Source organism: Mastacembelus armatus, chromosome 8 (genome assembly GCF_900324485.2).
Source record: "Mastacembelus armatus chromosome 8, fMasArm1.2, whole genome shotgun sequence".
NCBI lineage: Eukaryota > Metazoa > Chordata > Actinopteri > Synbranchiformes > Mastacembelidae > Mastacembelus > Mastacembelus armatus.
In genome coordinates this window covers 7,169,296-7,196,765 of record NC_046640.1, presented here as the reverse complement: position 1 = coordinate 7,196,765, position 27,470 = coordinate 7,169,296, and the positions used below count along the sequence as shown (strand labels likewise).

General features: G+C 39.6%; 2 protein-coding genes across 3 annotated transcripts; one reads left to right on the top strand and one right to left on the bottom strand.

Moving 5' to 3' along the window:
- The first annotated feature begins 216 nt into the window (after positions 1-216).
- On the top strand, positions 217-16,531 carry ift70 (intraflagellar transport 70). 2 transcript variants are annotated; one of them, XM_026325997.1, is made up of 20 exons: positions 217-387; positions 869-934; positions 1,835-2,044; positions 2,614-2,670; positions 5,039-5,174; positions 6,350-6,454; positions 6,555-6,683; positions 8,778-8,827; positions 9,912-10,064; positions 11,278-11,343; positions 11,509-11,562; positions 11,895-11,960; positions 12,351-12,427; positions 12,750-12,957; positions 13,041-13,088; positions 13,742-13,813; positions 14,325-14,428; positions 15,038-15,116; positions 15,898-16,027; positions 16,354-16,531. In XM_026325997.1, exons 1-20 carry the CDS (start codon positions 340-342, stop codon positions 16,488-16,490), a joined length of 1,995 nt encoding a protein of 664 aa, XP_026181782.1. In that variant the 5' UTR covers positions 217-339; the 3' UTR covers positions 16,491-16,531. The 2 variants fall into 2 exon arrangements, with proteins under 2 accessions (XP_026181782.1, XP_026181783.1); XM_026325998.1 differs by lacking the exon at positions 13,041-13,088.
- A 429-nt stretch (positions 16,532-16,960) lies between these two features.
- LOC113141525 (UPF0764 protein C16orf89 homolog) lies at positions 16,961-26,840 on the bottom strand. Its single transcript, XM_026325999.2, has 8 exons — positions 26,576-26,840; positions 25,223-25,375; positions 21,713-21,863; positions 21,196-21,313; positions 19,593-19,755; positions 19,160-19,264; positions 18,605-18,694; positions 16,961-18,379 (listed from the first exon to the last, which is right to left on the bottom strand). The coding sequence occupies exons 1-8, from the start codon at positions 26,751-26,753 to the stop codon at positions 18,276-18,278; spliced, it is 1,062 nt and encodes a 353-aa protein (XP_026181784.1). The 5' UTR covers positions 26,754-26,840; the 3' UTR covers positions 16,961-18,275.
- Positions 26,841-27,470: the final 630 nt, after the last annotated feature.

Below are 27,470 nucleotides of genomic sequence, written 5' to 3'. Positions count from 1 at the left end.
CATGCCTATACATGTAATTTATTTCAAAGTGGGTTGTTCAAGAAAGAGAACCAAACAAACAAACAAAAGAAAAAAAGAAAGAAAGAAAGTCTTCAGTTTCTAAATAAAGGTTGAATTTAAAAAAATAAGGGTCTGGTCTACGTAGATATATCCTCTAAGATGATTGGCTGTTAGACACGTCTGTTAATCCCACGAGCTTTACCGTTGCTAAGTAACAGTTCCTATGCACTACCTACGTCTGCTAGCTAACTACAAGCCAGTGAAATGTTGTATTTAAGAGCTTGGGAAAACACAAAGTTACAAGTACACTGTCGCTCTTAAAGCTACCCGTTTGAAATCATGACTGCTATAAAAGACGGCGAGTACACAGCTACAATCTACAAACTGGTGAGAATATTTAATTGCGGTTTGCTGCCTAGCTCAGCTAGCTAGCTAGCAAGATGATGTATTTGAGGCTAACCGAATCTCCACTTAAAATTAGTTCAGTTTAATGGTTCTTGTTTATTGACAAAGAAACTAGTGACACATAAGACTTCTTTGGCATTACGTTAAACTGTCAATAAATTCGGCATAAGTGTAATATAACAGACTTAACGAAATGTAATACAATTTCGATTCTTTTCACTGTGATTTTCACTCTACATTACTGGATCTACTAACTAGCTAGTCTTAAAACTGTTGTTGTCATTGATGTAACGTTGCACGCATCACAGTAAGCTAATGATGTTTGGTGAACGAACTAAAGTTAACGTTAAACGCAGTAACGTCATTTAAACAGCTTGTTGACAACAGCTGGCTGCAGTAGTGTATTCTTCGCTTGATAACTCTGATAATATGTTATTAAAAAACGAAATCACTTGTCTTTTAGATTAAAGACAGCCAGTATGTAGAAGCAATCCACATACTAAACGGCCAGCTTCAAAAACACACTAAGGTAAGTGTCTGGAGTGGTGTTCATGTAAAACATGTATGAACATACAGTAAGTATACTAGACCTGAAACTATGTGGAAATTAATCTGCCCGAAAATTAATCTTCAGTTACTGATAAGCTCTGCTTTCTGACATTTCATCGACAAAAGTATTGAAATAAGCGACTAAATATGGACAGATACACCGTTATCTGTTATCTGTATGTCTTTGAGTTGCCTGTAATATGTCAATCAATCAGTCAATTTGTATTGTAGTATCTGTACTACATGTTAATGTGATTCCAAGTTGTACAAACAAGACTAAAGACTAATGCACATGACAGGTTTTAAAAAAGACATGTAAGGAATCGAACATTATAAAAAGCGAGGAAAAGATAAAATATAAAACTAGAGTTAAGACCAGATTTAAGACAATAAACACAGATGAAATATTTAAGAGTGATATAACATTTTTTTAATCAATATCAATATAATATAATAAAATAAGTGAATAAACAAAATAAATATTTCCCTTGAAATGTTCTAATTAGTAACCATGGTTAACAGGTAGGTTTGTGTTTACAGACATGTTACAACATGAAATGTTTTATTATACCTATGTAAAGCACTTTGAATAGCCTAAAATGTTTAAAATGTGCTATATAGATAAAGCTGCCATGTCTTGCTTAAATTATAAAAACGATCATGTCATTTTTATGGGGATTCATGTTTATAAAATTATTTAGATTAACATTTATTTTACAAATGTTTATAAAAGTACATTATGTGTTTTGATATTTTTTATTTTATACTTTGTTTTTTATGTTAAAGTGTGACATTGATACTCTTCTTAACCACTCTTCTGTTACAAATCACCACAGATGACAGTGAGTATAGTTCAGTCTTGCTTTTAATTATGTCTCAGTCCAGGGCAGCACTGTCTCTCCTGGGTTACTGCTACTATCACATCCAGGACTTCACCAATGCTGCAGAGTGCTACGAGCAGCTCACTCAGCTGCACCCAGATGTTGAGGAATACAAGGTGTACTACGCACAGTCCTTGTACAAAGCTGGTGCTTATCCTGAGGCCACAAAGGCCTCCTTTATACTGGACAACCCTGGCAGTCACACCAAGGTACAGCACAAACATACTGCTGTGCTTTTATGGAGAATCTGAAACTGTTTTGGTCCAGGTGTTCAATCATTGCCTGCTTTAAAGTTGCAGTTTAAAAAAAACACCTTATTTTACAATGAAATGTTTCACACTTTTCCCTCCATCTGTTACACACTTTTCATCACTGCGAGCATTTGTTCAACAGAAGTGCTCTGACAAATGCAGATGGACCATAAATGCACATCAAAAGAAATAAAGAGAGCAGTGTATAGTGTGTATAGCTCAGCAATAGTGAGCAACCTTTTATTAACCTTTTACTACCTTTTATTAAGTCAAAATAATACTGATTTCAAGTTGAATCAAGAGGATATCTATATTCATCTTGCCAATGGGATCAAATTAAGTAGAAACATTTTGTTATTTCCGTTAATTTATTCTCAGGTTCAAGCTAATGAAAATGATTTATGTATAACAGTTTGGGTCTCTTAGAATCTGTCGGTCATGTAAGTGCTTACATTTTTGCCCCTAAGCCAAACCAGCACATCAAGTCCTTGTTTTCCTTTGGTTTAACCTCTCTCTCTCTGCCACAGATGCTCAAGCTACAAGCCTGTATCAAATATTGTGAGGAAGATTACTCTGCTGCCAAGGTGACAAGCTCTCACACAATATTTGTTAAACCATACAAATGATACAAATCTTTTACGTTGTAATCATTATTATCTGTCTCTAGGGACACATATTGATTTATTTTGTATTAGTTAGACACAGCACGATGGTTCGTGGTTCGAAACCCATCAGGGGCTTTTTTGTGTGGAGTTTGTGTGTTCTCCTCATGCTTGCGTGGGTTTTCTCTGGTTACTCCAGTTTCTTCCCACAGTCCAAAAACATGTATGTCAGGTTGATTCTTCTTTTCCTTTCGGCTGCTCCCTTCAGGGGTCGCCACAGCAAATCATCCGCCTCCATTCAACCCTATCCTCTGTATCCTCCACACCCACACCAACTATCCTCATGTCCTCCTTTATTACATCCAAGAACCTCCTCTTTGGTCTTCCTCTAGGCCTCCTTCCTGGCAGCTCTAACCTCAGCATCCTTTTACCAATGTATTCACTGTCCCTCCTCTGAACATGTCCAAACCATCTCAATCTGGCTTCCCTGGCTTTTTCTCCAAAACATCTAACATGAGCTGTCCCTCTGATGTCCTCATTCCTGATCCTATCCATCCTCGTCACTCCCAGAGAGAACCTCAACATCTTCAGCTCTGCTACCTCCAGCTCTGCCTCCTGTCTTTTTCTCAGTGCCACTGTCTCTAAAGCAGACAACATTGCTGGTCTCACCACTGTCTTGTCCACCTTTCCTTTCATTCTTGCTGACACTCTTTTGTCACACATCACACCTGACACTTTCCTCCACCCGTTCCAACTTGCTTGCACACGTCTCTTCACTTCTTTTCCTCACTCTCCGTTGCTCTGGACTGTTGACCCTAGGTACTTAAAATCCTCCATCTTCTTCACCTCTGCTCCCTGTGACCTCACCGTTCTACTTGAGTCCCTCTCCACAGAGATTCCTGTCTAACCTCATCTTTCAGCCTGTCCATCACCACAGCAAACAAGAAGGGGCTCAAAGCCGATCCTTGGTGCAGTCCCACCTCCACCTTGAACTCCTCTGTCACCCCTACAGTACACCTCACCACTGTTTTACAGCTCTCATACATGTCCTGCACCACTCGAACATACTTCTCTGCCACTCGAGACTTCCTGATACAAAACCACAGCTCCTCTCTCAGCACCCTTTCATACGCTTTTTCCACATCTACAAAGACACAATGCAGCTCCTTCTGGCCTTCTCTGTACTTCTCCATCAGCATTCTCAAAGCAAATATTGCATCTGTGATTCTCTTTCTTGGCATGAAACCATACTGCTGCTCACAAATGCTCACTTCTGACCTCAGCCTAGCCTCCACTACTCTTTCCCATAACTTCATTGTGTGACTCATCAGCTTTATTCCTCTGTAGTTTCCACAACTCTGCATGTCTCCCTTGTTCTTAAAGATGGGCACCAGTACACTTCTCCTCCATTCCTCAGGCATCCTCTCACTCTCCAAGATCTTGTTAAGTAGCCCAGTCAAAAACTCTACTGCCACCTCTCTTAAACACTTCCATACCTCCTTAGGTATGTCGTCAGGACCAACTGCCTTTCCACTCTTCATCCTCTTTAACACCTTCCTCACTTCATTCTTACTGATCTTTGCTACTTCCTGCTCCACAACAGTCACCTCTTCTAATCTGTGCTCTCTGACCTTTTCCTCATTCATCAACTCTTCAAAGTATTCCTTCCATCTTTCCATCACACTTGTGGCACCTGTCAACACATTTCCATCCCTGTCCTTAATCACCCTAACCTGCTGCACATCCTGTCTGTCTCCCATCTGTCTCTCTGCCTCACCAACCTGTACAAATCCACCTCCCCCTCCTTAGTGTCCAACCTATCATACAAATCCTCATACACCCTTTGTTTGGCCTTTGCCACCTCTACCTTCACTTTACGCTGCATCTCCCTGTACTCCTGTCTCTTGTCTTCTGTCCTCCGAGTGTCCCACTTCTTCTTAGCTAACCTTTTCCACTTAACACACTCATAAACTTCCTCATTCCACCACCAAGTCTCCTGATCTGCTTTATGTATGTCAGGTTGATTGGTGACTCTAAATTGCCCATAGGAGTGAGTGTGAGTGTGTGAGGTTGTTTGTCTCTATGTGGCCCTGTGATGGACTGGTGACCTGTCCAGTGTGTACCCCTGCCTTTCACCCAAAGAGAGCTGGGATAGGCTCCAGCTGATCCCTGTGACCCTAAAATGGGTATAAGTGGATATAGATAATGAATGGATGGATGGATAGTTAGACATACGTCGTGTGTGTGTGTGTGTGTGTGTGTGTGTGTGTGTGTGTGTGTGTGCGCGCGCGCGCGTGTGTGTGTGCGTGTGTGCGTGCATTTGTGTGCGTGTGGGTGTGTATGCGTACAGTCACTGTTGGAGCAGCTTCCCCAGGATGATCCAGACTATGTCTACAATATGGGCTGTTTACTGTACCAAGATGGAAAATATGAAGAGGCCTGCAAGAAGTTCATGTCTGCCATGCAAGTGCTGGGATATGTGCCAGGTAGATGCCAAAGATACACACAAATACACGTTCAGTGTTACTGGCTGTTTCCACATTTGCAACATGTTGCTGCTGGCTCCACTGTGGAGGAGTCACGTTCATATGAGAAAGTTGCCATGTTTCACAGAGACAGAGACCTGCTACATCACGCAAGGATGGGCACATACACCCTTATGTATTACTAAATTGATAACAAGACAAGATGATTTAGGATCTGATTTAGCTGAAGTGACAATGATTGATTGTTTCATTGAATGATTTTGTAGTCTTGGAAACTTGTCGGCAAACAGCTCAGTCTGTTGTTCAGTAGGAGGTGTGTGAGGAGAAGCTAATCGCACACAGACAAAAGAGTGCAAACAGTCATATATGAGGCTGAAGTTAGGTTGATATTCTGTTTAAAGTTTACAGTAGTATTGATCACCTGCAATCAGCTGACTACCTGCCATCAACTAGGTAATATCAGCAAAGCAGGTCTTTGAGTTAATTTTACAGCTTTTTCTGCTTCTCTCAAAAATCCTGTGAATCGACCACCTGTCACACAGACAGAATATAGGACCTGGCTGTAGAAATCTGAACACACCAGCTGAAAACAATTAACCGTTTATCAGTTTAACCGCAATTATGTTTTAAGTATTTGTGTTTATATTGTTTATTTAAAGATAAACAATACAGTGCTTTGCAAAAGTTGTAGTTCTTAATGACTCTGGCTGTATATCTGGGCTCATTGACATGCTGCAGAATGAATTTTGTACTGGACAGATGCCTCACTGGTGGTGAATATGTGATGTATAAAACTAAAAACATCTAGTAGTGCCCAAAAATTGTACTGTTTATTTATGCTGTAGTTCTATAAAGTTTTTCATTTTCCTGTTTCCCATACAGTGCCTTTCATTATTGTTAATGTTATGGCTGTGAACTCAGATGTATTTATTCTAGTTCTTCAAAGATCAAAATGAAGTTTTAAGTTATGCACCACATTCGTCAGAATGTATTATTAAATGTGGAAAAAAACACAAAATAGCTATAATATGATTTGTAATTTAAATTGTTTATCAAAATTTAAGGAGAAATTTGATAGATTGTCAGATCAAAATTGGATTAGACATTGACAAGGTTAGAGACACCATTTAATATTATTATTGTTTTTTTGGTCTGTCTGCTCCTCTCTCTCTCAGCATTGTCCTACAACATCGCCCTATGTTACTACAGCCTGATGAACTACAATCAAGCCCTTAAATACATAGAAAAAATCATTGAACGAGGCATCAGGGAACATCCAGGTAAAATCTACATCTCAGTGGAAGATTAACATTAGCAGTCTGTTTGTGTTACATTATTTGCTCATGTCTTTGTGACCCATGTTGTTTTTCTCTGCACCAGAGCTGAGCGTTGGGATGACAACTGAAGGCATTGATGTCCACAGTGTGGGCAACACTCTGGTGCTCCATCAGACAGCCCTGATTGAAGCATTCAACCTCAAAGCTGCAGTTGAATACCAACTGAAGAACTGTAAGAACCCCACTCAATGCCTATGACTTGGCATGCATTGTGAAACAGAGAAATAGATAGAGAGAACAGAGGGCTCATTATTTCTAAAATATGCTAGCTATGCAAAAACAGTTACAGTCACAGTTTGTTTGATTCTCAGACTTAATAATTCTGAGTAAACCTCATTGCTAACACAACACAGCAGTGAGTTAATCTATAGCCTTGTCTTGAGTGCTTGTACATTTGTTATTCTTAAGGATCAGGTTGTTCTTTCTTGGGAAAAACAACTGTAGGGTAGGACATATTTTATGTATCTGCTTTATTTACCATGAACAACAAACTGTTCCATAAAGTAATTTACACTCCAGGACAGTACAGTTTGGGGAACCTGGACTTTACTTCAGTATTTCAAGATAAGGATGTTTCACACAAAAATGTGTAATGTCTATAAAATATGATGCTTATAATGATTAGTCAATTTATTTTTGCTGATAGTAGTTTCTTACATTTTATTACTTACTAAGTAAGAGTCTAGGTGCTGGATGTTTTTACTTTGTGGCATTATGCTGCAGAGGAGTATTAGCACAGATAGTCATACCTAAAGAGGGAATTAAAAAGAGCATCACTTACAGAATTGCTACATAAATGAGCAGTTAGCACTAAAGATAGGGATAAGATTTTGGTGACTAAAATGAATTCCAACATTTCATCCATAATTCTGCACTGCAGAGCCACTCATCATTGAAATCTCCAGATCCACCTGAAATTAGTCAAATAGGACTGTCAAAGTAAGGTCTCAGTTTCCTTAAGGCCTTTCCAAGTTAGAATTGTCCTGCAGGTCCTGTATAATATTTTAGTTTCTCTCTGCAATTACAAATTTATATGTGAAATCCCAGAAAAAATAATCTTTTGCTAAATTAAAAGATACCTTCCCACTGGAATCTCCATCAAAATCTCTATGATTTTGATGAAGATAAAGCAACCTATTTATTAAAGAAAAACTCTACAGCCACTGTACCGCTCACAGATTTCCAGCAGCAATTTAAACAAATTTAATTTACACATGTCAGCTGAACTTGCTTATCCTCAGTGACTGTACTCACAATATGCTACCACCTGTAGCTAGTCAAGCATGTCATGGAAATTCTTTTTTTCTCATTCAAGCCCAAATCCCACCATTTTCACAGAACTGAGAAGTTTGTAAATGGAAGAGAGAAACTGGTAGAGAGCGATAGAAATCATGTGGAAAAGGGCTTGTACCGCATACTTTTATCTTCAAAAGAGAAGTTGTGCTCCCTCCTTGCTCAATTCTTTGACACATTATTAAAGTAAAGCTTTAAAGAATAGTGATCAGAGGGCAACTAGCAGGAAAGGAGGGTGTCTGAAGTCCACATCAAACAACTGCTTTGTCAGAATGACAGGGAGCTACAGTACATCACCTGCAATATGTTCTTTCTAAGACAGGACAGGAAGATAAAGGTGCTTGAGGCCAGGCTAGATCTGAATCCAAGCTTTAGGGATGTAGATTTTAAAAGAAGTTGAAGAAGAAAACGTCATGGTAATCTAGTGATTAAGGAGCTTACTAACTATAACTGCACAGTCCCTTTCCAAATTACTTGCTCTGTTTACAATCATTGTTTTATAGTTTACATTTCAATTTTCATCTTAAATTGTGTTAAAAATTTCAGAATCTCTTTTGCGTTGATCTGTTTTATTCAACCTTCTACTTAAAGTATCACCAATTTAAAGTTACTCTGTGAAGTCTCTGAACACTAGCAGTGAAATGTTTTATGAGCTAAGGCAGAAGTCTGTGGGCTGGCGCACATGGACATAAACAAAGCGGTGAGTCAGTAATCAGGAAAACATTAAATGTTTCACGAGGAAGGAAATGTGCTCAACAAGTTGTCAGAACTCAAAGATACACAGTGTATTTTGGTGAGAACCTGTGAATGTAAACATACAATATCTTTTGTTTACAAAAAAAACCATAATCCTTCATATAAGTTTTGATTAATGGCAGATTAAGTGGATTAAAGTAATTTGTAGGTGAAACATTGATGCTATGTGTGCTAAAATGAACACTGATTTTCTGTTTGCTTTTGTGTATTCCTATAGTGAAAGGAGCTCAGGAAGCTTTGACAGACATGCCTCCAAGATCGGAGGAGGTAACAATCATCACCTCTTTACTTCCACTGTATCTCCTTGTGTGTATCTGGATTCTTTACACCCTTTGGCTTTGTGTGATTATTCTGTTGAAATCTGCATTAAACCTGCCTGGACCTGCCCCACTGAATGCCTGGAGATAAGGAATCTCAATAGAATACTAAAATAGAGACAATGATGTGAAGGCTTAAATAGAAGTAATGATGATAGTTATCGCCTTTAAAGTGATTCATTAAAATTATAATGTACAGATGGGGCACTGTCCTTAGACTAGTTTGTCACTGCCTCTGACTCATGACTCTTTTCAACCAGAGAGGTGCACAACTAGTGCCCCCTAGTGGAACTTAGTTGCATCTTTGTAAGGAGAATGAAAAGAAATTAATGATTTTATTATGTCTGTCGGTGTCATAAGCATTGATTGTTCACTTAATGTTCAGAGTCATCTATTGCCAAACAAAAAATAAAAAATTAAATAATTGCCTAAATCAAACACTTTTTTTTAGTACGTTTACAGAGAATTCTTTTTTTTTTTTTTTGCCAAACATATAGTGAGTGTCAGTTTATTAGGTACACCCATACTATAACAGCCAAGCAATGCACTGGATTTACTCATGAGATTATAGTGTTAATAATTATAATTATAATGTTGTTATATATGGCAGCACGCTGGCTTAGCAGTTAGCACTGTTGCCTCACAGCAAGAATGCCCTGGGTTCATAATCCACCAGGGGCCTTTCTGTGTGGTTTTCTCCAGGTACTCTGGTTTCCTCCTACAGTCCAAAAACATGTATGTCAGGTTGATTGGTGACTCTAAATTGCCCATAGGAGTGAGTGTGAGTGTGTGAGGTTGTTTGACTCTATGTGGCCCTGTGATGGACTGGTGACCTGTACAGGGTGGACCCCTGCCTTTCACCCAAAGAGAGCTGGGATAGGCTCCAGCAGATCCCTGTGACCCTGGTTAGGAATAAGCAGGTGGATGGATGGAAGGATGTTGTAATGTAATTTAGCTAGGTGTACCTAATTAACTGGCCACTAAATGTAGTGTTCCCATGCTAAATATTTTGATGCCTGCATGTGTTTTGCCAGGAACTAGACCCAGTGACACTCCACAATCAGGCTCTGTTGAACATGGACACAAAGCCATCTGAGGGTTTTGAAAAGCTGGCATTCCTGCTACAGCAGCCCTCCTTCCCCCCTGTCACCTTTGGAAACCTGCTGCTGCTGTACTGCAAGCACGAGGTACGAGGCACGAGGCATCCTTTAAATCTCCACATCACCAAACTAAACCTACTAGGCTCCAATAATAAACATCATCTTTAACAAGAAGAGAAAAGCAAAAGTTCTCTGCCAATGAAATCAATTTTCCACATTTCATTACTGAAGACCAAGCAACCTGTCTGCAGAGGAAGATGTTGAACTGTAGTCAGCCCAGTCAAATTTGCAGTTTCATATGTTTTGATATTCTAGTAAATGAATAAATTAATTTCATCTACAGTAATTAAAAAATAGTAAATCAGGATTGATAATTTATAATCATAAGCAAACAGACATGACTGGTCTTAAATACTACTCAGAACTTCTGCATTCAGGCTGTGGAGGCTCAACAAACGTTGTTAATGTTTGAGTATTATTCACAGTAGTGTTTTTTCAAATCACCTCATTCACACATCTCATATCTTCTGTCAGAATGGTCATTACTAACTGCAGTTGATAACATCTATGCTTTCATTGTCACTGTGTTTAACACTAGATGTGTAATTATATGCACATCATATATACTGTAGGTTTGAGGCTATTAAAAACAGCACCAGTAAAAAAAGTGACACCTGCACACTTACTACAAAAAGACTATTTTTCTTTTTGAAGTTAGATCTTCATTAGGTCAAAGTGTTTGAATATTGGGGTGGTTTTAAATGGGTGTTGTCTCTATTGAATACGGGACAAACTTTTCACACGGATGCTAATGAGGCTTCCAACAACTTCTGCTCTGCTGAATAAAAAGTATACAGTTGTACACTATTTGTTGTACGTTATTAAAGTGTTTTATTAGACTCTTTAATTAGTGTGAATAAAGAAAAAAATTTCCATTCAATTAATCTCATTTGGCAACTGAAAAAAACAACTGTGTTTATACAGGTTATTTTAAGATTGTACAGGACTTCACAACAGTGTCAGCACTGTAGAGCTGTCTTCATCATACAGAGTTTTATCATTGGGTTTCTCCTTCAAAAACATGACACCCTCTAGTACATGAGGAACTGAGTGCACTATTTCCACCATACTGTACACCAGTGAGGGTCTCTGCAGGGAGTAGCAATGTTTTTAAAAGGATTTGGACTCATGTGGTGTGAGTCTTAGTGGAAAGACCTCAAAACACAGAGAACTGCAGAGAGGTGTGAGTTTTAATTAAAATGGTATTAATGTCTCGGCTGCATTCAATCACTCTCTCCAGTACTTTGACCTCGCGGCTGATGTCCTGGCAGAAAATGCCCATCTCACCTACAAGTTCCTCGCCCCAGTAAGTTGCACTCTGCGTTCATACTAGGGTGTTTAATAAAAAGTCACAGCATGGCCTATTATTTGTGATTTATACATTTTTTGTTGTTTTCTTTACTTTTCCTGTTTATAACTAGCAAAAATATTAATCTTTCTTTTTTTGTCCTTTTGTTTTTGTCCTTTTCAGTACATGTATGAATTTCTAGATGCCTTGTTGACCTGCCAGACAGCACCAGAGGAGGTATAGCAAAGTGAAAATGTTTTAAAATTACAGCAGTGTTAATAACTATTTTAATGTAAACAGAGGATGGGCTATGTAATTTAAAAGGTGTTGCTCATAGCCCATTATTTATGCCTATACCTGTATATGTATTCTGATAAGTATTTTTACATCATAAAAACCTGCACAATGCAGATTTAACTCAAGAGTTCAGTTCTATATTGTGTATCAAATCTAATCAAATTGCTTAAACCTTGTTGTGTAACTGTTTAGTTGTTTTCTATCCACTTATAACATCGATTAATCTTGACTCCGATAATGGCAATCTTTGTATTTCTCTGTTTATTTCACAGGCTTTTAGGAAGTTTGATGAGATGAATGCCAAACTAACTGAACAGCTACGCAAGCTGGCCAAACAGGTTGTTTATCCCCTCCCCTTCCACTATGCACATTTATAGAACGTTCTTTGTTTCTTTATGTATTGTACTGTATATATGTTTATTTTTCTATAGGTCTGTTTACTGTAAATACTCTTATTTTGAGATGTATGTCAAATATGTCTTGTCCTATAATCAACTGCAAACCTTTGCAAATACTGCCTAATCTGTCAGTTTATCCATTCCAGAAAACTTTTAGTGAAACACTAGTCTGGATTCTGAGTTGTAATAGCAGGAAACTGTTATATGCTGATTGAAGTGTACTTCTTAAAAAACACTCACTAGGTTTGATTCATAAGGCAAAATGAATACTCTATTTGATGAGGAGAAGTTCAGAATTTTTAGCTCAAATTAGTTTTGCTCTTATCTAAGGTGCAGGAGGCCAGACTGGCTCGAGATGACGAAGCACAGAAGAAAGCACTGCAGGATTACGACCTGATGCAGGAGAAGTAAGGAGGCACAGATATTTTTATGTTTTCCGATCTAGTCTTTTTATCAAAGCCTCAAAAGCAGTATACCCTGTATTTAATGGCACCAATTTCACAGGCAGGTGACAAAAACATAAAAAGCATTCATGCCCTGCAAAAAATAGTAAATATAAGAAATATTCTTGGTGTGTTCAGTCCACTGAATTAAATAACAGATGATAATTTTGTCATTAGACAAATAGCGGAACTTAACTTAAAAATCAGTTCACCTGGTTTTTCTATCCACAGTCACATGTAGATGGAAATTCACCAAGGACCTCTGATTGTCTTGACATTGTCTCAGGTACATTGCAGTCCTGATGGCTCAGGCCAAGATCTACTGGAATCGGGAGAACTTCCAGATGGTGGAGAAGATTTTCCGCAAGTCGGTGGAGGTTTGTAATGAGGATGACACCTGGAAGCTTAACGTGGCACACGTGCTTTTCATGCAGAACAAGTACAAGGAGGCCATCGGCTTCTACGAGCCCATCGTCAAGAAGCATTACGATAATGTGAGTGCCTCATGATCATTTACCTGTCAACACCACTGTCATTGAACTACAACTAAACATTGACAGTTTGCCCTTCTGTTCAGGTGGAGCAGTGTAACATTCAGGAATGTCCCTGCAAGTGTAAACCCTCGGTAAAACTAGAGAACAGGCAGCTCTTTGTTAAATTTTCTGCTGTGTCTTCACATCTGTGCATGAAATCTGTGCCCATGATTTTCTGTTTTTGATGTTTTTGTGTGGGATTTTTAATTTGTTGGTTTGTTTGCTGTGGTACCTCTTAAATTTCTTGCATCTGAAAATTTTGACATAAAATCAAGTCACGACAAACTGAGGCTTCTTTTCCTCACTGAAAAGGCACAAGAAATGAGAAAATTACTAATATTATTCAGACACCCTTGTTTTCCTATATCTGTGAAGTTATGGTCAGAGTTTGGTATTGCATTTTACATCTAACATCTACATTTTCAGTTTTTTTCTAGTGGTTTGATTCTTTGCTGTTCTTTGGAGAACAGTTGACAGTCATGTCAACTACTGCATCTTCTAAAATCTCAGCAGCTGCTTTTATTTTCTAATGTGAATGATTGTCACTAAAGAAATTAATGTAAGTAAGAAAGGGCTCAAAAGATCTCAGCCATGTTGAGAAAATTGATTGTGCTGACTGAAAATATACAATAAATTACACAAAAATAAGTGGTAGCAGCCATGCATTAGAAATGTAGGTACTGTTTGACAAATGATGTTGGAAATGTTGATAAATCTGTGTGTCTTCCTCTGTGTGTTTGTATAGATCCTGAACGTTAGCGCTGTGGTCCTGGCCAACCTGTGTGTGTCCTACATCATGACCAGCCAGAATGAAGAGGTAATGTGCAATACTGCTACCATTTGAGACAATGGCAGTTGTGTATGGCCACTCTGTACCTGTGTCTTTGGTCATAGAAAAACAGCATTTTTACTGAGGCATTAACAGAAATGAAGTATCATTCTGCTTTGTGTGGTGCTGCTAAGCTTCAGACTATGGAGCAGTAAATTTATTATCCTAGTCTTCTTGTATTGTTCATTTGTTTCATATTTAGTTCATTTTATAGGTTTATATGCACTCAAATCAGGTTATCAGAGAAACCAGGTTACACATGTAAACATGTTTACATGCACTCCATTAGCCTGGTGAGTCTAAATCTGTATATGCTGAGTGACAAAATTTGCTGAGAAATTGCTAAACCCAATCTGCTTTGTATCAGCACAAGCAGGCAGCCGTCACTGACATTGGTACATTATGTGCAATGGGTGAATTTGGGGAAGGTGGTCATTTAGTTTTAAAAATGTCATAATTGTTCACTTCTTTGTTTTCCTCTCATGCCCTGATCTAACAGGCTGAAGAGTTGATGAGGAAGATAGAGAAAGAGGAGGAGCAGATTTCCTATGATGACCCAGATAAGAAGGTCTTCCACCTCTGCATTGTCAACCTGGTGATTGGGTGAGTTCCAGCTGCTGTCTTTCGCTAATCTTGCTGTAAAAACTAACTGAGGGCCTGATTACACACGTTTTGGCAGCAGAGGGTTATGATGGAAGCTGTTTGGGATTTGCTTCTGCTTTTCTGTTTCATTCCTATTTTTCATCCTCATAACTCTAATAAATTATGAAATATCAGTACTCACTTTTACAGACCACTCTTTATACATTGTGTACAGTACCAGTCAAACGTTTGGACAATGAAGGTGGGTAAATACCAAAGCTAGACTGGCACATTGCCAGTTTGTGCTGCATGGACATAGTCACTGCTCCATTTAAATTCAGCGCATGAAACTGCATGTCACTTTTACTGACCTGGAAATGGCAAATGCGGCAAATCAAGAAAACACTATGCACCACATAACAGAATGGCAAATTGGATAGACCTGTAAAGTGAATGTACAGTATGTGGTATAAAGTTGAATCCATACAGTAACTCTATGCTGAAAATCTGCTCTTGCAAAGGGAATTGTAAGTAGTTCAATTTTTAGTTCAGTTCAGGTCTGTTGGAGCAAATTGATGATTAATAGGAGCTTTATAAAAATAGCATTCTGAAATTGTGTTTTTCTTTCAGGACACTGTACTGTGCCAAGGGGAACTATGACTTTGGTATATCTCGTGTGATCAAGAGCCTGGAGCCATACAATAAGAAGGTCAGCCATTTTATTGTTCTGTGAGATTTTTTTCCCGAAAAAGTTTGTCGCAACAGTAACACATTTTTAAGGATTTTCAGGCCATTGTTTTTCAAGAGTTGTAGGCAGTATTTGAACAGGCTGCGAGATGGACAGGAGATCATAAATGAATACAAAAATAATTTTATCAAAAGTGTTTAGATTTACAGTGTTCCATCTGAAAGATGAATATCAGATAATGTCAGTTTTGAACAAGAAATAACTATCTGAGCCGGCCATGATCCTCTCACCAAGGGCTTTCTCCAAAGTTGAGCTGCTCTTTTTGGGACCTTTAATCTCATCCAGTCCCAACTCTGGCTGCAGCTGAGTCCACTAAGCTCCAGCTGAGAACACAAGCCGTCATTCTGAGTGTTTGCCCTTTTATCCTCACAACAGTCACCACCATAGAGCTGCATTCAGTCAAAGCTGAGAGGAGCTCAGGAATGTGAATCCTGATGAGACATACAGTCACGCCAACTTTTCCTGACCACCATGTCTTGTTCCATCAGGCAGTTTCGCGAATGGCACTATCACATATCGTCCTTGTAGAAAAATTAGTTAAAACAATGACACAGGAAAGACAGGCTTTTAGTCCTGTTATTTTAAGATTACATGAGAGTAAAAAGTTTGTGTGTGTGTGTGTGTGTGTGTGTGTGTGTGTGTGTGTGTGTGTGTGTGTGTGTGTGTGTGTGTGTGTGTGTGTGTGTGCGTGCGTGCGTGCGTGCGTGCGTGCGCGTGCGTGCGCGTGCGTGTGCGTGTGTAGCTGGGGACAGACACATGGTTCTATGCCAAGCGTTGTTTCCTCTCTCTGCTGGAGAACATGTCCAAACACATGGTCATGCTGAGAGATGCTGTGGTACAGGAGTGTATTCAGTTCCTAGAGCACTGCGAGGGTGAGTAACAGTCTCTGACACACATAAATGTTATTTAATATTACATAATATTACATTCAAAAGATGAAAAAAGTGAAAAAATAAATTAAAAAAAAAAAATATATATATATATATATATAAGAGAAAAGGAAAGTAGAGGAAAGGTCACACATATATATATATATGTATATGTGTGTGTGTGACCTTTCCTCTACTGCTACCTTTAGGCCAGTCATTACACGTCTAGGTCTGCCTACATATTGATGATTTCAGGAGCCTTTGACTGGGCCTTAAGATATTTCATATTTTTCTGTAACACTCTGGGTTTTGTTCTGTCTCACCTGCAGTTTATGGTAAGGAGGTGCCAGCCATTATCGAGCAGCCTCTTGAGGATATTCGCATTCACATCGGCAAGAACACGGTCACCTATGAGGCGCGACTACTCAAAGCACTGTTCTATGAGGTCATTGGCTGGAACAAGTGACACACAGGTGTCAACTTCTAATAAACTTTAAACTTCTAAGGTCTGCTGACCTTCATTTATTAGATCAGTAATGTCACTTTTTTAATGTCTTCAACTCAAAGGGTAAGCGAACTAAAGTTGAATCAATCAGCTTAATCAGTAATGATTGTATCACTTAAAATTGCTGATATGAGTCAGACCTGCTCTGCAACATTATGTTTCTTAGAACCTCAACCATTTTCATTTACTCTCTTCCTTTGAGCAGCTTTGGGGTTAATTTTGTCTCTCAACCCAGAGAAGTTGAATTCTGCTGGGGGAAGTTTGGGCTGAAGTATAAAATCCTCACATGCTTCAACAGCATGTTACATAATCAGTTTGTGTTCTTTTCACATTTTGACCCCAGCTACACTGCAGTCCTGTGAGTACTAATGTAATCATAGATAATTATCACCAAAACTCAATGTTACAGAGGAAAAAAGAAATGGAGCAGATTTTCAAGCTTTTCTAGATGTGTTTATTCTGCTAACATATTGTAGTACATGAAAGTATATTGTATATTGCAATTTCATCTACACCAAATACAGTACATTAAGGGTTCATGCAGCCCCTCTTTGGTCACTGCTGCTTGTATAGCCGCCTTTATATTTATATGCAATACATAAAATGATAAGAAAAAAAACATAAAATGTAAAAAACACATAAAGAAAATAAAGATTATTATTTTGAATTTTAAAAAGTGCCCCAAAGTTTTATCTTTAAAATACCAGTTTATTAGGATGTTTTTCTTTTTAGTGGAATCAAAAGTGGAATTTTTAATATAGATTTTCCAATCAAGCTTTCAGTGACCAATATCAGTACCAAGGTACAGAAAAAAATCAGGTCCTGTAAGAAAGATGTAGGATACTGTAGCTAACAATGTATATGTGTGAATGTGCCTGTATGTGTTGAAGTGACAGCTCAGTTTCTGACTGAACTCAGAAACCTAGCAGGAACCTGAGTCACTTTCCTTTTCTCACTGTGAATCATGTTGTGTGTTATTCATCCATCCACCATCCAATGTAGAGACAGACACTCACTGCTTTCTGCTATGAGGTGAAAGTGATAACCACCACATCACCCACGCTGTATATTATTGTCTCCGTATTTGCATTTTATGAATGCCATTAACTGAAGTTACCAACTTCTTATTTTAAAAGTAACATTTTTCCTTTATAAGTGCAACACACCACAAACCTTACAAAGATAGAAGTATTAGTTAAGGTCCTGTAGTACCCTGTCTGTCCTGATTTGTGGACAGGACTCCATTAGTGCTCCACCAGCAGCACAATTACATAGAAACCAGTGGGTGTGGGTTTTTAACATTTTGAGTTTCTGAAAACAATCTGAAGATTCTTCCTCTCTGACTATATATGGAAACAACAGCACCATCTGGAGTCCAAGTAGAGCTTTTTATTGAAAATCAGATTTACCCTTTTTAACTGAAGTTACCTGTAGTATCACTGGATTCAGATTGTTTTTCTTAGAATTAGAGCATCACTGAATTAAAAAGATAAGATAAACTTCAAGAAGCTATTTAAAAGGCACATGGCTTGTAATTATTTTCAACAATACAGGGGTCTATAGAGATGCTTATTGTCAGCATTCATAAAATTCATTACGAGCCACAACCCATCTTTTTATTTGATCATATTCATGTCCGGGGTCAATCTCCAGCCATGAAATAAATCTCTACCTGATAATATACAACACTGTGTGACTGCACCGCTGCTGTGTGGCAGCAGGGTGAGGAAGGGTGGATGGGGGCCTTCACGAGAGCGGCCTCTTTGTTATGTCTTGCTCTGTCAGGTAGTAGTTCAGGTATCCTCCCAGAGCACCAACCGCCACTGCTGTAGTGTGACTGGAACAACCATCTGTGAGACAAGAAATGAAAGGATTAAAATGAGAAGAAGCAAATCTACCTACCATAGTCACAACCTTCCAGTAACACACTAGTAATGTCACAAAACTAAATCCAAAGTAATAATGCACATATTGATTGTTTTGAGATTATGACTGATCATCACTGTGAATTTCAGTGAAGTGGCCATTTTACCATTGTATGTAACCTACAAAATGAACTTGAAAACTATGCATACCCTGAAGTACTCTTTCTCTCCTCTTCACTCTCCTGTGAGGCTGCAGCTGTTCTAGCAGCTCGTCTCCAATGATCTGAGAGATGATGTTCCCTGAGGACAGAAACAACAGAATCCATCCAACTTCTGCATAGAGCATCTCAAATAATGTTCTTACTCTGGCTTGGGTTATTCTCACCTGCTCAGTAACAAATAAACCTAGATTTTCACTAGTTGTTGCAATCTAGAGTCTGGCTCACTTTAGTAAAAGGCCATGTATTCCTGATATTCTTCTTGTTTTGAATCTCATTTATGTATAGACATCAACTGTGATCTAAACAAATGATCACACTGAAAAGATGGGGAACCACTGGGCTACATTGCAGATCTGTGTGAGCACAGGCTGCCAGTCAAGAGCAGGTCAAAGCAGTGCAACACAAGGTGATGTGTTTAAATCTCACTACTAACTGAGTTGTTAAGGCAATGTGGCTTAGTAGGAGATTCACCCACAAAAGATTTCAGATTCAGCAACAGGTTTCACAGATTTAAATGATTATTTATGATTATCATAATTCTCACTGTCTCTCCCAAAGCAGCCAGTTTCTTCATCTTGCAGCCTGAGGATGTGCTGCAGCCAGTCAGCATTGTAGAAGTCAGAGAAACCAGCCAATCCACAAAACATGACTGCAGACAAAGAGCAAAGGAAGTCAGTCATCCAGTTTAAACATGTTGTTTAGCTTCTCATTACACATGTAAAAATTTAAGACAAATCCTTCCAGTCAGTAAATACATTTGATATCAGAGCTGTTTCGTATTTTTTAGAATTTTTCTAGAGATGTACCTCAGTATGTCAACAAGAGGTCAACTTTTCTTAGCATTATTAACTGGACGGTGCATTTTTACATTCTCCAGTTATTTTTATAAACCTAGGTGTTTGTAAAACCCACAGAGGTTTCAGTTATCTTCCTACTCTTCTGAAAGCATGTAAACTACCAGAATTGGAAATGCCCACTGTTTTCAATGAAGAGGTCGGCCATCTGTTCAGCGAAGCCATCTTTGATGATGTCCTGGTTGCTCTTCATCATGTTGGAGCAGAAGATCTCCTCATAATTCCGCTCAGTCATGTTGGTTCTGGATGCTCGAGTGTCGCCTTTCAGCAGGCTGGTGCAGCCTCTCTAGAGGGAAACGGGAACCAGATACTGACCAGGACAGTGAAGATTCTTCTCATATCAGACATCTTGTAAGGATAGATGGTGTTAGTTCATCCTCATCTGGATAAAGTATAGTGCCTTTCCCAATGAATTAAATGGGAAAGTGCAACTGAACTTGGCAACAGAAGTGTTATTTCCTAAGCTTTGACATAGTTTTATGATCTTTAATCATAATCAGCATTGACATTTCGATAACCAAGTTCTATAAACTTTACTGTGGATATTCACTTCCAATTATTTCCAATTAATGAACCCGCTGAATTTTTTGTGGGTTTTGAGATGTTTTTTAAAAACAGGCTAGAGGCTTATCTCAAATGGAGAAGTTTATTCCAAAGCATAGGCTCCATGACTGAGAATGTATGGTCTCCTCTGCTCCTGATTCTGGTCTTTGGAATCTCTGGGAGCAGCTAATTAGTTGACCTGAGGAACTGAGCAAGGGTGTGGGTATTTAAAAGCTCCAAGATATAAAATCGGGCAAGACTATTAAGAGCTTTAAAAACAAACAATAAAATCTTAAAATCAACTCTAAATTGGACTGGATGTCAGTGAAGAGAAGCAAGGACAGGTATAATATTCTCATGCTTTAGGGTACCGCTTAAGAATTGGGCTGCAGCGTTCTGTACTAGCTGTAAGTCAGAGAGTGGAGACTGACTGACACCTGTATACAAGGCATTACAATAGTCAAGCCATGTTTTGACAAAGACATGTATGACAGATTCAAAATTTGACATAGATAAAAATGGTTTTACTTTGTACAAAAGTCACGGTTGATAAAAAAACAGCTTTAACAACATTGTTAATCTGTTTGTCCAGTTTAAAGTGAGGGTCCATCCACCAAGGTTTGTCACCATAGGCTTGACATATGGCTTAAGTGGGCCCAGGTCCGAAAGAGAAACAGAGGAGGTGTTCCTAGGGCTAAAAACAATTACCTGTTTTACTCTCATTGAACTTTAAAAAGTTAGGAGCCAGCCAGGCTTTAATATCATTAAAACAATCTAAAACATTTTAAAAGAGCTCCTGTCATTCTTTTTTAAAAGTACATAGATCCTAGAGTCATCAGCATAAAAATAAAAAGAGATACCATATTTTCTTAAAACAGAGCGAAAGAAAAGCAGGTACAAAGAAAACAGGATGGGCCCAAGAATCGAGCATTGGGGTACACCACATGTGAGTGGCACAGTGGATGAGGTGGGGTCCCCAAGGCTTACTCTAAAACTCCTCTCAGATAGGTATGACCTGAACCACTTCAAGGTTGCACCTTTGATCCTCACACAATGTTCCAAGAAAGAGATCAATATATTATAGCTCTGTGCAACAGAGGATTAAGATATAACACACATGTTGGTCAGGAGAGGCTGGATGGCTTTATGTGTCTTTTTTGCCTTGTTTTGTTGGAAGACTCACCATTTTTCCAAGGATGAAGTAGAGCAGCTGGTGGGACAGAGAGTAGCGTGGACAACCAAAACGAGTCATGGGGTCCCGACATGGCTTGGTGACAATGCAGGGTGTTCCATTAATTTTCCTGCTCAGATATGTACACACATCACTCCGGTGAGTTCATTCAGACTTTTTTGTTTGTTTTTCAATTGATATTTACTTTTGACACATTTGACATTTTTATTATATTAATGGAATCTTTTTGCAGTTACCAGCTATATCATCTATAAATGAAAATATACTTAAGGGTGGATTTTCTTAGTATACTATTTACTAGCATGTGCAAATTCTCTTATACTGCATGAAGTCTCATCAAGCTAAAGTTGAGATTTAAAAAAGTTATAAAGTAGAAAACACTGTTTAAAGTGAAACTGATGGCAGAAAAACTCCAAACAATATCTATAGCCGATGCTTTTTTATTTCTGCAGGTAACACGTTGGAGGTGTTGTTGTGTTACTGTTGTGATGGTAGTGTGTGTTTGTACCAGGTTCCCAGCAGCAGGGTGAGACATTTGTCACTGAGCAGCTCGTCATAACAGTCACTGGTTATGGTGGAGGGGTAGACCAGACTGTGATCTGTTGTGCTCCATTCCTGAGGCATCAACCAGAAATCCCATGAGAGCAGTGGCTCAAACTCTGCGCAAGACACGGGGGTGGAAAAATTGTCAGTGAACTGTAACTCAACAATATTCTTTTCTGCAAGTGATGTGCTCTCTTGAGAAAACACACAGTTGAAAAATATCTTCCCCTGACACTTGATATCACAATGTTGGTAAAAATCTGTAGCACCAACCTGGAAGCCCTTTCCATTAATTTTAACTTTTTATTTGCTATGGGAGTTTTCTTCATTCATTCAGGTCGGTGTTTACATCCTGCCTTAGGCCTGCGTTAGCGCAGCATTACAGCACCTGGCCGACCAGATTACATGGATGGAATAAAAACACTCAGACTCCCTGCTCACTGTTTTAGGGAATTTTACAGAGCAAATCTCACTCCTAAATTGACCAAATGCAAACAACACACCATTTGTCCCACTAGGGACAAAAACAGACTGGACCAAGGCTACACTGTAATAAAGGACACCTATTGCTCTGTCCTCCACGCTGCTGGTAGACGACCTGAATGAGTTCTGCTGTAGATTTGGGAAGGAACATCTCTCACCCTCTCCCCCTACTTCTGGAAGCTCACCCCTGACAATATATAAAGGCAGAGAATCAGGGAAGCACCAGGACTGGATGGTCCCCCTCCTTTCTGAAACAGGACCAGCTAGCACCCATCTTTACACATAGCTCTACCACATTACTGGAACTGTGTGAAGTGCCATCCTGCTTCAAATGATCCACAATTATCCCAGTTCCTATGAATCCCTCCACCACTGGACTGAATGACTACAGACCTGTTGCCCTGACATCTGTGGTCATGAAGTCCTTTGAGAGAGTGGTGTTGACCCACCTGAAGGACATCACAGGCCCATTGCTGGACCTCCTCTAGTTTACATACAGGTCGGTGTAATGCAGTCAACATGGGACTGCATTACATCCTGCAACATCTTGACTCCCCAGGGACCTATGCTTAGGTCCTGTTTGTGGACTTCAGGTTGGCATTCAACGAATATCCTCCTGTCCAAACTCATCCAGCTCTCTGTGCCAGCCCCCACCTGTCAATGGATAACAAGCTTTCTGACAGACCAGAGGCAGCAGGTATCATCATCTGTGTTATCTGAGATGGTGATGTGTCTGCTTATAGACAGAAGGTTAAAGAGCTGGCTCTGTGGTGTGGTCACAACAATGTGGAGATTAACACGCTAAAAAAAACTGGAGATGACAGTAGACTTCAGGAGGAGCCCCCTTAATGCAATCCCACCACCACCACCACACTCAGCAACACTGTATCAGCAGTGAAGACCGTCAAGTTTCTGGGATCCACAATCTCTCAGGACCTGAAGTGAACAACCACCATCAGCTCCACCATCTAGAAGACACAGTTAAGGATGTCCTTTCTACGTCAGCTCAGGAAGTATAACCTGCCCCAGGAGCTGCTGGTACAGTTCTACAGGGGAATCATTAAGTCTGTTCTCTGCTCGTCCGTCACTATTTGGTTTGGTTCAGCATCCAAACACGACAGAAACAGACTTCAACGGGCTGCAGAAAGAATCACTGCTGCCAACCTACCTACCATCGAGGGCCTGTACACCTCTAGGGTCATTAATCTACACTAGCTCAGGACCTCCCATTTCTCTTGATCGTTGCTGAGACATTTCTACACCTTGATTGGCGCTCACAGCTGGAAATGTATATCAGAGCAAAAACCAAGCCATGAGGTCAAAGGAACTGCCTGCAGAGCTCAGAGACAGGATTGTTGATAGGCACAGAGCTGGGAAAGGCTACAAAAACTTTCTGCTGCACCGAAGGTTCCCAGGAACACAGTGTGCTCAAATGGTATAAGTTTAGCACAACTAGGACTCTTCCAAACGTTGGTCTCTCAGCCAAACTGATCAATTGTGGGAGAAGGGCTTTAGTAATAGAAGTGACCAAGAACAAGTCACTCTGACTAAGCTCCAGAGATCCTGTGTGGAGACAGGGACAAAGCTCCAGAAGGACAACCATCACTGCAGCCTCCACCAACCTGGTCTTTATGGCACAGTGGCTAGATGAAGCCAGTCCTGCAAAAAACTTTAAAGCCACTTGGAGTTTGCAAAAAAGCACCTGAAGGACTCTCAGACTGTGAGGAACAAGAGTCTCTGGTCTGATGAAACCAAGATTGACCTGTTTGGCCTCAGTTCTAAACATTATGTCTGGAGGAAAATAGGCAACTCTCACCAGCTGCCCAATACCATCCCAACAGTGAAGCATGGTGGTGGCTGCATCAAGCTGTGGGGGTGTTAGTTTTTCAGTAGCAGGGACTGGGAGACTGGTCAGGGTTGAAGGAAAGCTGAATGGATCAATGTACAGAGATATCCTCAGTGAAAACCTGTCCCCCAGTGTTCAGGACCTCACCTTCCAACATGACAACCCTACGCACACAGCCAAGAGGAGGAGTAGTTTAGGAACAACTTTGAATGTCCTAGAGTGGCCCAGCCTGAGCCCTGACTTGGACCCTGTCAAACATCTCTAGAGAGATATGAAAATGACTGTCCACTGACTGTCCCCATCCAACCTGACCAACCTGGAGAGGATTTGCAAAGAACAATGGTAGAAAATCCCATAGTTCAATTGTGCAAAGCTTGTTGCATCATACCCAAATAGACTTGAGGCTGTGATTGCTGCCAAGGTTGCTTTAACTAAGTGCTGTGTGGAGTTTACATGTTCTCCCTGTGCTTGTGTGGGTTTTCTCCAGGTACTCTGGTTTCCTCCCACAGTCCAAAAACATGTATGTCAGGTTGATTGGTGACTCTAAATTGCCCATAGGAGTGAGTGTGAGTGTGTGAGGTTGTTTATCTCTATGTGGCCCTGTGATGGACTGGTGACCTGTCCAGGGTGTACCCCTGCCTTTCACCCAGAGAGAGCTGGGATCGGCTCCAGCAGATCCCTGTGATCCTAAATTGGAATAAGCGAGTATAGATGATGGATAGATGGATGGATGGATGGATGGATGGATGGATGGGTAGATAAAAGCCAGGGACCAGAAAGGGGCTTGGACCATAACGCAATACCTTTAAAAAACAGTTTAATACCATTTTTCACTGCAAAAAAGGCATGACTTACTGTGACTTGGTTGAAAATCGCTGCCACCATTTACTTGTGTTTTTTGGATTTACTAGCCCTTTCCACTTATTTAAATTCTTATGTATTTCCAGTTTGGGGTGTTCTCCTGTATGACTGTTGAGTAGCTTTTACAGTAATATATTTACTATAGAAAACGTAGCAAGTCTTTAACTTGTTTATACTCTAAGGTATATACGTATACTTTAATATGATAATGAATTTGCCTTTTCCCAAAGCAATTGACACAATACCACAGGATTTCTGGGAAATCTATGAAGCTGTAAATCTCACCTCTGTAATATTTGGGGTCATCCTGCTGCAGGGCAGCAACAGCCTTGTCAAGACTTTCCTCAAGACGTTTGATCAGAGCAACGGTGGAGGTTCTCTGAGCCCAACTGACTGGGTCAGTGTGAGGCCACGTCCGAACCGCTTCTTTCAGTTCAGCTATGACACAAAACAGACAAGAGTCAGAAGCAGTTGGTCAAACAAAAACACATTTTTATTTAACACATACTGATTATTTACTGTACAAAATTGTTCCGCAGTAAAATGTTTCTGTTTATTGACAACATTATTGGCTTGTTTTGTTAGATTGTTTTAGATGTTTTGTCATCAGTGCTTCAGCCTCTGAACTGCAGTGGAGCAGAAGCATAAAGTATAGTAAAATGGAAATACTGAGATAAGTAAGTATTGTAAAGTCCTGTACTTAAGTACAGTATTTGAGTAAATGTAGGCTACTATTACTAAGATTTCACCACAAGCTAAAAAGGTTGGAAGCCACTGGTTTAATCCCTAAACCATGCATTGTAGTTCATAAGTTTGTCAAATAGACTATATATTTTATACATCTGTAAAATCTTTATCTCAAAAGGAACCAGAAACTACATCTACCAATAAATGTAATGCAGTAGAAACTACAAGATTTTGCTCAGAACTTGCTCCATTGTATAAATGGAAATACATAAAAGGTTTATATGCTGAGGTTAATGTCTGTATTGCTGGTTAAAAATATCATTTGCTAATGCCTTCCAGATCAGTTAATAATAGCTAATAACAACAGTGTTTAGGTTGCCAGGTTGTAGAAAACCCTCTTCCAGCATGGCACATGGTCTTTTCAGAACTAGAGGGAGACCTGTCCAAGGGACTGTTGGACTGTTTGTTTCTGGTAAAGGTCTGAAAGACATCAGGACCAAAATTCATTTGTAAACTGATTGTTCACATTCACAGTATGATGCATTGTTGTGAAATGGATTTAGTCAAAGCCAATCAAATAATGATTTTAGTGAACAAATGTGAAATATTTATTTTTCTAGCTTAAAAGTGCGGATGTCATTCTTTTCTTCATCACAAGTTGTTTTAATGGCATATAACTGATATGTAATGCATTAATGTTTTATTAACCACTAGTGAAGCCATCATTTACAGCTTGCAGGACATTTGTAAATCGTACCTCATCAGAAATAAGCACAGTATAAAACCTCAGTAAATGTAGGTCTACTCATTTACTTTTCGCACCCACTTTGGCTGAACCCACCCGTGACAAACTAACAGACATTTGCCAGGTTGCAGCTGAAAGGAGTCTGTTTTCAGACAGGGGACCTGTGCAGCTGCAGCCTGCTTACAGCGCAGGAGTTGGGAACCTACCCTGCAGCATGAAGAACCCGACCACCCCGTCCAGGTTGATGTGCTCATGTTGCCGCTCTAGGAAGGATGCTCCCCTGGAGAGGCTGCTTAGGATCTCATCGATCACCTCCGCCCGCGACCCGAACACTGCGGCAAACAGAGCCAGCACCGCGGCCAGCTGGAGCCGTGCACCCCGCATGTCCTCACTCGGACAGATCCAGCCTGAAAGAAGCGGGACAGTTTTCTCTGACAGAAACAGGAGAGAAGCGGGGAAGTCCTGCTGCCTCTCCTCTAATGGGGGAGTAAAGTGAGGAGACGGAGGGAGGAAACAACCGTGACGTCAGAGGGTGCTGCTATTATGAAATCCCAGTATATATCAGTTTTGAGGTAGGCATTTTAATTTTATACTTTACACACAGTTCAGATGGAACTGTTGTACCTCACTGTGCTCCACTACATTTATTTACAGTTATTATCAAACGTTTGTCCATTTGAGGAATAGCTGGTTTCTAGCAACAATGAATCAGCAGCTGGATAAAGGAAGAAACTTGCTCAGGTGCCCCAGACCTCAGAGCCCCCAAAAGCCCTACATTTACTCCATATCAATTTTTTTAGAAATTTGTACCTCTGAATACAAAGTCAGTTATGTCAGGTGATCTCTAATCCATCTTATAGTCTTGATTTTGTAGAGGGACTGTGTCAAAATCTCGTTTCAAGACCTTCGTTGTATTTTATATTGAAGTGGTTCATGTTTTCTCAACTTGTTTCCACTTGTTTTTCTGCATGTTAGTTAATTATCTTGATCTGCGTTCAATTATTCCACTGTAACACTGTAACCAACAATTTGCATACTATTTTTTTAATCATTGATTGTTTGGCCAGTAAAGAAAATATTTGTGAAAAATGCCCATAATCG